We start from the raw sequence: 13,146 nt of genomic DNA, 5'->3' as shown, positions 1-13,146 counted from the left end.
CATAGAGTAGCATCACTTTACCTAACATTCTAAATCTTATCTACCAAACCTAGTAGGAAAATTGATAAAGCAAGGCGAATAAATTGGTTGATAGAATCCGAGAGAACTTTGATAAAATTGCTAACAGTCGTGATGGAAATGGGAACAGAAGGTGCCGTTGCTTTTCTCCTAGAGTATCTACAAGTGTACCACAGCCTATAACATGCCCATTCAACGCCCCCAACCCAAGTACGGTGCTTAACCTTTCCATAGCAGGGCAGTGCTTCACCCAGACTTCATCCCTTTTAGAAATACATGCATGTGAATAATTCAAGATGTCCCTCGCGTCTCCAAATGACAACAGTCAGGACCTTTAAGAGATTCACACAAATGGCTTATGCAGAGTGGATTCTTGCAGGACTCTTATTTGGATGGAATAAATACTATCACAGTGAAAGCTTTGATAAGTTAAATCACAAAAGATGAATTAGATTGGATTTTCCCTTTCGTTAAAGAATCAGTTCTTCTCGGGTTGAAAAAAGGACTTTGGTCATTTCAGAATTGATCGATCTGATGTGAGATGTGACGGTCGTTGGTTTAAGTGGATTATGCTACGTGTCCTCTACTGGATGACGGACTGGGTGAGTGAGGCACCTTGGGCCCAGTGGCGACTGGGAACCTGTTTTTGCATGCCGGGGGATCAAGGTCCAAACAGGCACATAATAGGCCAAGATGATCAGTACTGGACTCTGCATGCTGAGCTAGGAGGCAAATCCTCTCATAATATCTAGTCATTTTAAAAAGTAATATCTTTATTTTTTTTTAAACATAATTTTGCCTATTTTTATACAGTAAAATTGTTACAATATAAGCCATCTCTTGTATTACTGCTGCAATTAGAGAGAACACAATACTAACCTTGACCATGCTTTAGTTTTGCTCAACAAAATGGGGGGTGCAGCCGGTATGGATGTTGCCTATTTTTACTCAGCCATGTTCCCACTCCGGCTCCAAGTAAACGCTGCCGTGAGATGGCTGCCAGTGCTGTAGTTATAGACCGTCTGAGTCAAAGCCACAAGCCTCGCCTCGTAGCTAAGAGAAGTGAGGGACAGAGGCCTACAAGGCCTAGAGATATTCCTAGAGCCCACGCTCCGAAATAAGATTAAAGAAAAATAGACTTCAGGTTTCTATTTACCAGAGGAGGCGGACTGAGCCGCTGGTGGGATTTAGATTGTGATATGTATACACCACTCCTTACAGCGCTCTCCCACACAGACGCACATCCGTGTATCAGTGTGTCTGCGTGTGTGTGTGTGTGCGTGTGTGTGTGTGTATGTGTGTGTGTGTGTGTGTGTGTGTGTGTGTGTATGTTTGTATGTCTGGGGCGCTCCTTGCATTGATTGCAGTGGGGGTAATTAGCACTTCATCAGCTATGATTGCGGGAGCTCTCTCCCAGGCCCCAGTGTGTTTTTATCTCGCAGTAAAAAGCAACACTAAGACTCTGATTTTACCCTCCCCACAGCCTGTGTGCGGTTGCGTGTGTGTCTATGTATGTGTGTCTGTGTTTGGCTTGTGTGTGTGTGTTTGTGTGTGTGTGTGTGTGTGTGTCTGTGTTTGGCTTGTGTGTGTGTGTTTGTGTGTGTGTGTGTGTGTGTTGTACAATTGACAAGAAGAATATTAGCGTTCTCTACATGTGTTTTGCTGTTTATACCGCATCAGCGTGAATCGTATCGTGTATCATAGAAAATCACACGCCGCCGTTCCAAAATGTTTTTTTTTTCTTTTTTTTTTTTTCGTTTGTTTGTTTCTTTTCTAAATCACTTGACAACGAGAAAAGTGTGTGACTAGAGATAGAAAGAGAAGGAGACTGGAACGTACTTGTAAAAAATAGAGGATGACAGTCCGTGTTTTACTCTAATCGTACAGTCTCTACCCCAGGACAAGGCTGGTGCACTGTGGTATAGAAAATAGATCTGAAATTAGACAGACTCTGCTGTGACGGGGCATCCTAGAGGGGGTTGGGGGCGGGGGTGGGGGTGGTCTTAGATGAACCATCAGCAAACAAGGTACCACATGTGTGACCGTGAAAGCGCGCGTCATTCTCATAGATTTTCGCAGGAAGGCGTTCCACGTCTGGCCGTGCATTCCGTGCCCAGAGTTCTCCCCCCACCCCCCTCCCCCTCCTCTGCCTGCCGATGCCGGGGATGCTCGGCCGCCCTTAAGAATTTGTCCGAGCCCAAGCTCAGTGAGACCGCCGGAGTGAGAGAGGAGCAAGAGGAAGGGTGGAGGAGAAGAGGAAATAAGGGTTGCCTGGATCTGATCCCCCGGAAGGAAGAAAGAGGGTCTGGAGTCTAATGAGGAGGAGCCCCGCCTCCATTGTGTCTCCCCCTCCCCCTGCCCCCTCCCATGGCGCGCCTGACGCCTCCGAGCACGCACTCTCTCACATATACACACACACACACACACACACACACACACACACACACACGCACACACACACTGAGCGCTGGTCAGGTGTGGCTATGTGGTGGGCTTGTCGGGCTTGCTGACTGGTTTGCCGCCGTTCATCACCGCAGGCTCGCTTGTGCTTTTACTGGGGGGCACCGCCGCCTTGGGCACCGTCTCTCCGACGTCATGCAACGACGGCTCTCTGTACATGGCAACTGCAGAGGAGAGGAAGCGGAGGAAGACAGAATGTGTTAGAGACCCCTAGGGGAGAATCCATCTCCCGTCCTCTCCTGCACTCGAAAATTTGCACCAGTCGGTCCGGACGGTTGACTCTGGCGTCTCGGTCACAGTACTCTATGCAGCTGACCACTGTCGTCCCCCCCCCCCCCGAGATATGGGGGTTAGGGAGGAGGGGACGGTGTTGGCAGAGGACCAAACCATACCATCCCAGGAGTACCAGGAAGGAAGTCAACGTCACTGAAGTCAGGCAGCGTTGTCACACTAGGAAAACAAAACTCAAAAAAAAAAAAACTTTCCATTTGGGCTCCATGGTGTATGTCAGTCGTCTTTAACCGTGTCACGCAAACCCGAGTCGAAACAATCAATTTTGTTCACCGTTGCTTCCGAAGCCTAATGTCTGACCAGTCTGGTCCAAGTTGGATTGATTTTCTGTAGTATAATGTAAGACTAATGTTGTAACTCTCATACTTTTTAACCTGAGCCTTATTTTTCGATCATTATGAGTCTCAACCACGTTCTTTGGCAACGCTATTGGCCCATTGGAGGGTAGTCGGCTAAAGCTAATTCCTCAATACTGGATCAATTTAAAACACTGGGGTAGACTCCTAATGATCGAAAAAAAAAAGGTTTGGATTAAAGGTTGTTTATTTGTCTATTAAATTCGAATGACAAAACTCTGAGCAAGGCTTTGCAACCACGGACGCATAGCTCCTTTACTGTCCTTTTAACAAGTTCACCTTGATTCTGTGTAAAAACAAAATGGATACATCTCTGCTTGAAGGTGATAAAAGTGATTGATGCATCTGTTGGAACACCGTTGAACAGCACCGCGTTGTGTTACACTGATGGATTTGCTATTCTCACAGGTTCAATTATGAACCATGAGACGAATACAAATGACATGTAAAGGAGCTGCGTTCACTGCTCCAAACGCAGCAGTGCTTTTATCCAGGGTTTGATCATGTCTTTAGCAGGTACTAGTCTTCCCTTTGACCGATCTTCAGGATAGCCGCATACATCCACGTTTTTAATCCACCCATTCCAAGAGCAGGCTGATTTCACTTATTATGGTGTAGGTTTACTCATTGGGCTGTGCTCTCTTGCAAATCCAAGATGGTCAACATCCTGAGGAGGACTTTCTACATCTAGATGTTCTATCGCATAACAATATCGTTACCACCTCCCATTAGCCCTAAAAACTTACCTTCTAATGGCTTGGGCAGGAAGTGAGCAGCTGGTTTGGTTTTTTTCACTCGATTCCCTTTCATGGCCTGGCCCTCTTTGTTGAGTCCCAGGAACCAAGCTCTCCCCGACTCCTGTTGTCTGTACAGCATGGACGAATAGATCACATAGTAGTTCTCAAACACAGACTCTTTGAACTTGCATTCCGCCGTAAAGAGCTCCTGCAGAGACAAGACACAAGGAACAGAAATCACAACTGGGGCTTCTGCGAAAATACAAAGAATAAAAAACACAAACAACCACAAGAGGTGTCATTTCACTGCAGGAAACCATGAACTGGGTCTTGATTTATTATTCATGCATAGCACGGGACAGGAAAAAGGCTGGAATCCTGCACAATGTGAGATTTATTATTGATATGATCACATGACCCTACAGTTCTAGGCCTATGGAGGTCACGAGGACGAATGCCACCTCCATTTCATGCTTGTGGAATACAGATTAATGCTATGGCAATAGCAGAAACTGCTTCGCCAGGTGAAGTAGGAACCATACCTCTACCTGATAAGACCTGATAAGGACAAAGGCAGTGGTAGTGCTCGGAGCTTTATATATGGCCGAGAGCCTAACTGGATACAATCTTTGTCCGTTTCAAGCCTGCCGTAATGACCTGCGCTGGTGAAATGCGACACTCATTTTCTCCTTGGCCCTATCCTTGACATCAGATATTGGAGCTCAGGTTTGGCCAATTAGCGCATGATCCCTGTAGAATACATTGTTAGGCGAAGACCCCAGCATCGATACAATTAGCCAGGTTTCTCCAAAAAGTTTGCAAAACACTTGCGCTCATGTCGCTTTTGTTCTGCTGTTTATATAATTCCGAAATGCAGGTAGATTATTAACAAAATGGACAAATAAATGAATAAGGTATTCTTTCTCAGGTAATACCTCAAGTAACAATTTATCCAGCGCCGCCTTTCTATACCATGTGAATAATGATATAAGCTATCTTCCGACTTCCCCATCCTTTACACCCCAATTTGTCAATGACAAATGAACGCTGAAGTACCATAGCTCTCTCTGCTGTTCCCCATTTATCTCCAACCAGAAGGGTAATAAAAAACGTTCCCACATTGTCTGCCCTGCCTGGCTAAAAGTTTCATTGGGGTGTATTAATCAAGCAGGCTGATCACCATGGAAGAGATACATATGTTGTGGGGAATTTCCCTTCGACTTGCAAATAAATAACTAAATAAATAAAACACCTGTGGGAGCCTGTTATATGGCCCCCCCCCCCGGGCTGCACCTGAAATGCCGGCTCTTTGGATGAAGGTGGGGAGGGATTCACGTAGGGTGGATACATCACTGAAATCAAAGCGTGTTCTATACCTAAAAATAATTTTTAGTGAATCATTTGCATGCTATCAGATGAGGCTGAAGGCTCCTGCGGTCATCAGACAAGGTTAACTCCCTAAGGAAGAGCCCGGTAATTCTGGCAGAGCTATTGCGGTCTATTTACAGGCTAAATGCTCAGTTTTACACATGATGCACCGCCACGTTGTAATAGCGGTTATTAGCCCGTTAAATTACTCCTGTCAAAGCCAAACCACAAGGCACTGTTCAGCTGAAGACGGCACTTTGCCGGAAAAGAATGACTGAATACATACTTTGCCTCTCCCATAATGACCGGGAGAAGCAGCCAGCTGTATTTAAAAACGGCTCCTTGCTCTATCATGGACGTTCCTGAGAGGAGGGCGCATCACACGATAAACCAACCGCAATAGTGACACACTAAACACCAAGGTTAGGAGTGTTGTGAAGTATGGAGAAGTCTGGGTGGCTCATAATGACACTGTCAAGTCGTCATTATTGCCACATCAGCTGCCATTGAGCCTTCCACAAAAGGCATCCGCTGCGAGTTAAGACACATCTTAAATATGACTTTTATCTATAAAGCCAATGACAATATCACACCAGCGCATTATCTCAAGACATTCCATGGAAGATAATTATACGGTGCTTAGATTAGGATCGCAATTTCTAGTCTCGCGACGGCAACACATGACACACACTGCGACGAACAGCCCGTCAACCGGCACACCCACACATCACAGGCCGGTGTTATAAAGAGAGCCTTACATGATTAAACCCCTTCCCAGCATGTCTTCTATCAAATTAATAAACATTCCCCCCTGGACTATTCCAGGCCCAGCCCCATTACTATTCATTTTCTGACACCCATTAGGATTTATAGTGTGTCAACAACAGCCAACAGCGGTTTATCAGAGGCCTGCTTATCATGGCCAGGTTGTCAAAGAGGCAAGCCTGTCTTCCGTCTCCCAGGACAGGCAGGGTGAGTGGAAAGGCTGCAACACAACGTACAACACTTTGCAGATAACATGTTGCGTGTTGCCGGTCTGATCTAAAGGAGAAACTAGTTGAGAGTAGGGGCTGCAAGATTTCTGGTCGAATGAACAATGGCTAGGCTGTGGATCAGCCCATTATTGCATAGTGTGATACCGAAATGGAAAGCTGAGAAACATGATTTGAGCGTTCAGCTTGTGGTTACGGGGTGATATAACCAAACACATTTCTTAATCGCGATGCTTCATTCGTTGGACCAAAGACTGCGGGAAGTGCCTGTCTCATTGAAGCCAACCAGATGTGCTTTAACTTAACTTATGTGTCTGTATGCCGTCATCGTCATGGTTCGAATTTCGGTGGGGGGAATGGGTGGGGTCTGACCCCCCTAATTAAAACTTGGACCCCCCCCAAAACAGGTCAAAACAACAGGTCGGGGGGGTCGAAACATTTATAAATCCTTCTTACCTGTAATCGTACACATTGCAATATATTTCCCATATTCATGCCTGGAAGAATATTGTAATACCATTTCAGACACCCCCTAAGTGGACCGTACCATTACGCCGAGCATCGCGCTCCGCAGCTCAAAACAGAGACATCTTTTTTTACAAACAAAGCTAATAAAAAAATTGTGTTTTTATTGTCAATTTATTGTCATTTTTTTCCCTCCGCTTTCTACCTGAATGAAACAAAAAAAGCCCAGTGCGTAATACCCTCCCCCCCTGGAAAAAATTGATTCCTCGATTGTCATTGTATAATTCACACCCTGATCTGAAAATCACTTGCAAACATAAACAATCCTTGGCATTGCAATTTACTGGAGTGGAGTTGTCTACGCATTTTATAGATCAGCGATTGAAACACATAATCTGCATTCGCCCAGTATGGTGTCTAAAAGCGCATTAAAAAATCATCTTTCAGAGTCAAGGAAGGCGCCGTCTCTGAGACGATTAAAAGGCAAACAGTTTGGTTCCCTGAGTCACTTCACTGAGTTCATTCATTCCACTTGTTCCTCGTAGTGAGCGGCGTTTCGGGTTGGCTTGCCGCCGTAATTAGACGCTTTATTCCTATGCTGGTCTCGATGAGGCCCGGCTCTGATTAAACACGAGACACCTCCCTGCTTCCACAAACAGCCCTGAGCCCGAGCAATCACACTACCTGATGCCAACCCATAATTACAGCTAATCAAAGACCTAGAGATCTTTATGCAAACACACGGAATGTCAACCTGTGTTTTTTTTGGTCTGAACAAGGAGATTGGGTTGGTTTTTAATGGAAGGGAACAGGTGGTTAGTGATGTAATTAGATGTAATGAGTCATCAATAATCTGTCAATCACCAATAATCACTTTAATCACTTGATGTTGATTGCAACTCGGCGTCAACACAGCCCCAACGCCTTTTCTCGTGTTTTTTTGGTTGTTTTTTTCTCAACCTGAGAACCTTGATTGTGGTTGTCAGTTGTGCTGTTGTTGTTTTTCTATATCTTCTTTGGTGGATTTTTCTGCCATCACTCAATCTATTATTTTAAAGTTGTCAAGATCCGGATCCCGACACTGATGCAGACGCTGAGCGGAGCGGCGGCAGCGGTGCCGGAGGCTGAAGTCCTCACTCTGTACTTTGATCTGCAAACTTTATTGAGGTGAAAGGAGCTCCGCTCCCCGCTGACGGCTGTTGCCAGTTTTTTTTTCCTTGACAAGCTTGTTCCTTCTTCGCGCTCGCCCCACCTTATTTTTATTTTCCCTCCGCGCTTCTTCTCCTTCATGACACATACCTTTGGTCTCGGTTTCCATGGTAACAGAGAGGAGCTCCGAGGTAGCAATGTGTTATTGGAAGGGACTGGGCATCCCCGATGCATCTATACTCACAAACCCAGTCCCGGGGAAGGGGGCGGCGGACAAAATCAGCTGTTGTATTCTGCTGCACTATGAGTAACACTATGAGTATGATCAAATGTCCTTCTTTTAAAATATTGAAAAATATTTTGTTGCATGACATCTGATCTTCCAATTGTCGCTATTGGTGTCGGAAGATCAAGGTAAGCCGTGATAAAAAGGTTATAGAAAAAATTGCATTGTACGGAACGACACGACAACAAGTGAACCACAAACCAAAGGATGTCTCAGAATGTCGCCTCGGAAGAAGAAAAGTCATCCAACCCCGTGCTTATCTGTTTGGATAAATATAGGTGACATTGAGAGCGAGACAGCGGCGCAGCTCACACGTTCACACCGGTGGCAAATCAAATCATTTTCGAGGCACCAAACGGTTGATTTTCTCCCCTCTCAATTCCCCGTCCAACACCTACCCCCACCATCGCACCCACCACCCCACTCACCCCGCCTGCCGATTCACATCAGTGGCTCCCGGCACCTGATTGGCCATGGAATGGAAGGCCGTAATTGACCTTGGCCACAGAGCGAGAGAGCGAGGGAACCAGAACGGCTCAACCCCACAAAATCAGCTCAGTCACAAAAGCAAAGAGACGGGTGCAGAGCAAGGGAGGGGCGGGATGTGGTGGGGCAGCAGGGAGGAAAGAAGGGATCCAGCCCCCTCCAGAGAAACGCTAAAAGATAAAGAGAGACAAACAAATAGGCGGAGACAGGCGGACAGCGCGGGGGAAAACAGGAGCGAGGGTGTGGAGAGATGGATATAAAGGAAGAGAGAGCGGGAGAGAGCATGTATAAAACAAACAACCCTCCAGAAAAAAAACAAAAAAAAGAAAATATCGGACAAGTCGTGGCTACCGGCGGAGACGGGGACCGGCGTGGGGAGGTGAAGAGGGGTGAGGTGGGGTGGGGGTCAACATCAACATGCACAGCGATTGCTCACTTACCACTGTGTGGAAACAAAGAAATTGTTTATTAATGCTGCCGGCATAAAGCCTATTAATCGGTGGAAAAAAGGTCAACCTGCAGGAGGCTGAGCTGCATCCACAATGCTGAGCTGCTCTCATATGCAGCAGAGTCACGTCAACACTGAAAGCAGACAATGGCAGCTTGGGTAGACCTGTCTGATTACCCAGCCAATAGACAGCCAGGAGACAGGGGCCAAATGAAGAGAGAGCCAGCAGCACACCACTGGCTATGGTGTGTGTGTGTGTGTGTGTGTGTGTGTGTGTCTGGCGTGCATGTGCATGCGTGCTTGCGTGTGTGTTTTTTTGTGTGTGTGCGTATGTGTGCGAGTGTGTGCATGTGTGTGTGTGCGTGTACCTGCGCGTGCGTGTGCAATAGTTTACAGGCACTTCAAATGGCTCGGCGGTGGGATTTGTGTTTACTTAAATTTAAAGCGTGGCGCGGAGCAGATGGTTGGCAGGGGATAACAGCTTCCCTCGTAACGTGACTTAAATCAGGGTTAAGCGCGGCTCGTTCCGACGATACGAAAGCGAATCATTTGGGAGCCGAGCGCAGGAAACATTGTTTTTATCTGTCGAGGACAAGTAAAAAAAAAAAAAAAAAAAGGAGAGCTCGGGTCGTTCCCTGCTCAGTGTCGAGCGGCCTCTTTCTCGCTTCACGTTCACGTCTTTCTAAACAACGGTGACAATGACTGAAAGAAGGACGATGGGATGTTCTGCACATTGTGACGACGGACTCTGCACCTGTTACAAAGCTTTGAGTATCGTTATTATCATTAACAATATTACTGAAGAACTGTTTTGCAATTAATAAGCAGCGTACCGTGTTAAACTATATTAGAAAACAATGTATAAATAATGGGTAAGCATATTTAGGCATGTGCCAAACATCATTAAGGGATAAAACAAAGAAAATGCTGACAAGCCACAAAGTGATATTAAAAGCCAAGATGAATATTTAAAAACAAATTTTGGTATTTGAAGTGCAAATAGCGCTTCCTGAACAAATAAGGGTTTAAGGCTCATAATGAAGCCTCTGGCATAAATTTTAGGGGGAGCCTTGGGGATCCTTTTGAAGTGTAGATCTAGATGGTACTGTATGTGGCTTTTTTGTACGGATAGTCTGTGTATAACTATTAATGAAATGATCTTTTGTACAGATGTACAGTACTTTGAAATAGATAACCCACACAAAGGTTTTAAATAAATGTTGTTTATTTTCTCTGTTTTCAATCGAGTAGACAGACCAAAGTCAAATAAAAAATTATCAATCCGAACTCCATATCAGCAGGAAACCCTTCATAAAGTTCGGATAAGGACATTCCATTTGCCCAACATCAGAGTCGCTGATTCTATTGGACATCCACACTACGTTAGTGATCTCTACTGAGCGAATCGTCGAGAAGCGAATCACGAAAAAAAGAGTCAAACCTTTCATTGCCACACTACATAATACGTACTCCCCCGATATATGTCTCATAAATAATCGATACTATCAATTATTTATGAGAATTATATCAGAGGATTTCAGTTTTATCGCCCGATCAATTTTGCGTCTCAAAAGTCTCAAGGTCCGTTAACCCCAATTTAACCGTATACTAATTTTGCGCATCCACCTTGATGTTCGCTTTGTGTCCGTGGGCTGCGGCGTCCATTCCTTTCACGGCAGCACCGTTGGTTTTGTGTGCTTTCTCCCCCTGGCCCGAGGCTTTCCTCCTCAGAAACGGAAAGGTCAACCTGTCCCTGATCCTAATTCCCCATTTTCTTATCCTCTTTGAACTCCGTCGTCATGGAGCGGTATCTCTTTGGTAGGTGGGGGGAGAGAAAATGGACTCATTTAAAGTGTTACCACCAGAGGCACTTAAGCTTTCAATAAGGTTTCCCTGAGGACGTTGACCTTTTAGCAGTGTTTAGATTTTTACTGTAGCCCTGCTGGGTAAACCCCACACACACACACACACACACACACACACATACACATACACATACACACAGACACACAGACACACACACACACACACAGACACATACACACGCACGCACACACGCAGGCACACACACACACACACACAGGTATAGGTGGTTTATAAAGTCAGAGAAAAACGTTTAAAAACAAGATTAGGCGCGATTATGTAGCCTTCAAAGAGCACTCAAAATGTTCGAGTCATGAGAGTAAATAAAAGAAAAGATTAAAAAAATAAAATAAAAAAATTAATAAATAAAACAAATAAAATATTTTGACAGTTTTAATCACTATAAAGCATTTTTATGGGGAAATTAATTATAAGGACAAAATTATGAGGTAAATTATGAGACGATGAGGACGATAAATGTGTCCTGCCGATACTCAAAGTCCTGATTAATGCTGGTGGGTATTCAGGTGGGTTGTCCTTTTAAATCATACATACACACATGCACACACACACGCGCGCACAAATACTAAGTATATTAATATTATAAGCATATTCACATGCACAGAAGTATGTGAAAACACACACCTCATCGAGAATCAAAATGCTTGAGGTGAAATTGCCGATAAATAAATCATCAACATTACGACGATTAAATTAACGACGAGTGTATCTTCAGTATCCTAATCTTTCCCTTAACGCCATCCATTTCCTGCTGGGCGTGGCGCTCTGCAGAAGGTCCGACCGCATGAATGATTCAACACGGCGGAGAGCTGCCGTGCCCTGGGCCAGACAGGACCCCGGTCACACAGCAGAACCACCACCCCGCCCCCACCACCCCTCCACCCCCACCCACGCACCACGCCCACCTCCACTAGGACTCCAGTCCCCACTCCCACTCCACGGGGACGCAGCGTCAGCCTAATGCAGTCCGACACCGCCGCGTCACGCCGGGACTGCGGGGAGCAAATCACAACATTTTGAATCGAGTCCTTTTGGAGCTACGTGGGCGCTGCGCCGGGTGGGGGTCAGTGTTCGGACAGTTGTGATGCAGCGTTTCAAAGGGCTGATTGCATCTTAAGACATCTTAGGGACGGCTTTTGTGTTTACCTGCATAGAACTGATTCATTCTTTTACCATCATGGCTCATAATGAAGATTATATCCTCTACATTGTATATGCCCTCATGTATGGATCCAGTCATTTTATGCATTTTATGCATTTTTATTACACTTATTAAAGCTATACAGTACTTAACCCATGTAGGTTTTACATGAATAATTTTATTTTCCCTTATTTTTGAACAAAAAATTCATTGATGTTTTTTGTTTTTTTTGCACTCTTGTTGGCCTGTATTTCCTTTCCAAAAATGTTCGAACCGCCGATACAGTAGTGAACTCCAATTTAAGCTGGTCGAACTGTGGTCACTTCAAAATGTCCAAATAGGAAACTGACACGTTGCCATGAAATGTTTGACTATTCTATGGAGTAAAATGAACACGCCATCGCACTATAAATAAAACTGCAAAACCCTGTCGCCCATCCATCCCCATCATCCATTTATCCATTTTAAACCTCTGATCCAACCGCGGTCCGTAGTGTGACGTTAACACAGGCAACTTTAGCTGGTGTCATGGTGTTAACTCATTAGCACGCCTCATCAAACCGTTGCCCTTTGGGAACTTCCTCAGGCTGGGAGTTGCAGGGATATGAAAGATTATTGTCGAAATAAGAAAAACAAAAAAATACTGCAAGAGTCCGCCGCAAAGTGCAGGCATAATTAAATGCAAAATGTCATTCCTCAGCATGTTTTTTGTTGTTTTTAGTGTGCAATGAGGCATCCAGCGGCCTCTCATATTGCATACGCTGCGGGCTCTCCGTACGGAACTTTGTGAACTTTATTCGAACATTAATTCAAATTGGGAAAAACGAAAACGCAATTACAATGCGCTTCGTGTAATTTGCTGCCTGGCGCGCAAATCCCTCCTCGTGTCGATTTGAAGACCCTTTTATCCGGAACGGCAGCTCAGACCCTACATCTCAGTGTGTGTGTGTGTGTGTGCGTGTGTGTGTGTGTGTGTGTGTGTGTGTGTGTGTGTGTGTGTGTGTGTGTGTGTGTGCGTGTGTGCGCGTGTGTGCGCGTGTGTGTGTGTGTGTCTCCGTCCTCCGT

General features: G+C 45.3%; 1 protein-coding gene across 2 annotated transcripts in view; it reads right to left on the bottom strand.

The window, feature by feature from the left end:
- Positions 1–2,499: 2,499 nt before the first annotated feature.
- The window catches only part of fgf14 (fibroblast growth factor 14), a gene marked incomplete at both ends in the record, with an annotated part of 87,672 nt that continues 77,025 nt past the window's right edge, over positions 2,500–13,146 (bottom strand). For both annotated transcript variants that reach the window (XM_080019406.1, XM_080019407.1), the window contains 2 exons: positions 2,500–2,642; positions 3,872–4,070. In XM_080019406.1, coding sequence (XP_079875532.1) covers positions 2,500–2,642; positions 3,872–4,070 — 342 coding nt within the window. The remainder of the gene's footprint in view (positions 2,643–3,871; positions 4,071–13,146) is intronic.

Source organism: Zeus faber (assembly GCF_960531495.2).
Source record: "Zeus faber genome assembly, chromosome: 18".
NCBI classification, from domain to species: domain Eukaryota; kingdom Metazoa; phylum Chordata; class Actinopteri; order Zeiformes; family Zeidae; genus Zeus; species Zeus faber.
The sequence above is the reverse complement of the archived record's forward strand: the minus strand, read 5'-3'. Positions and strand labels throughout refer to the sequence as shown.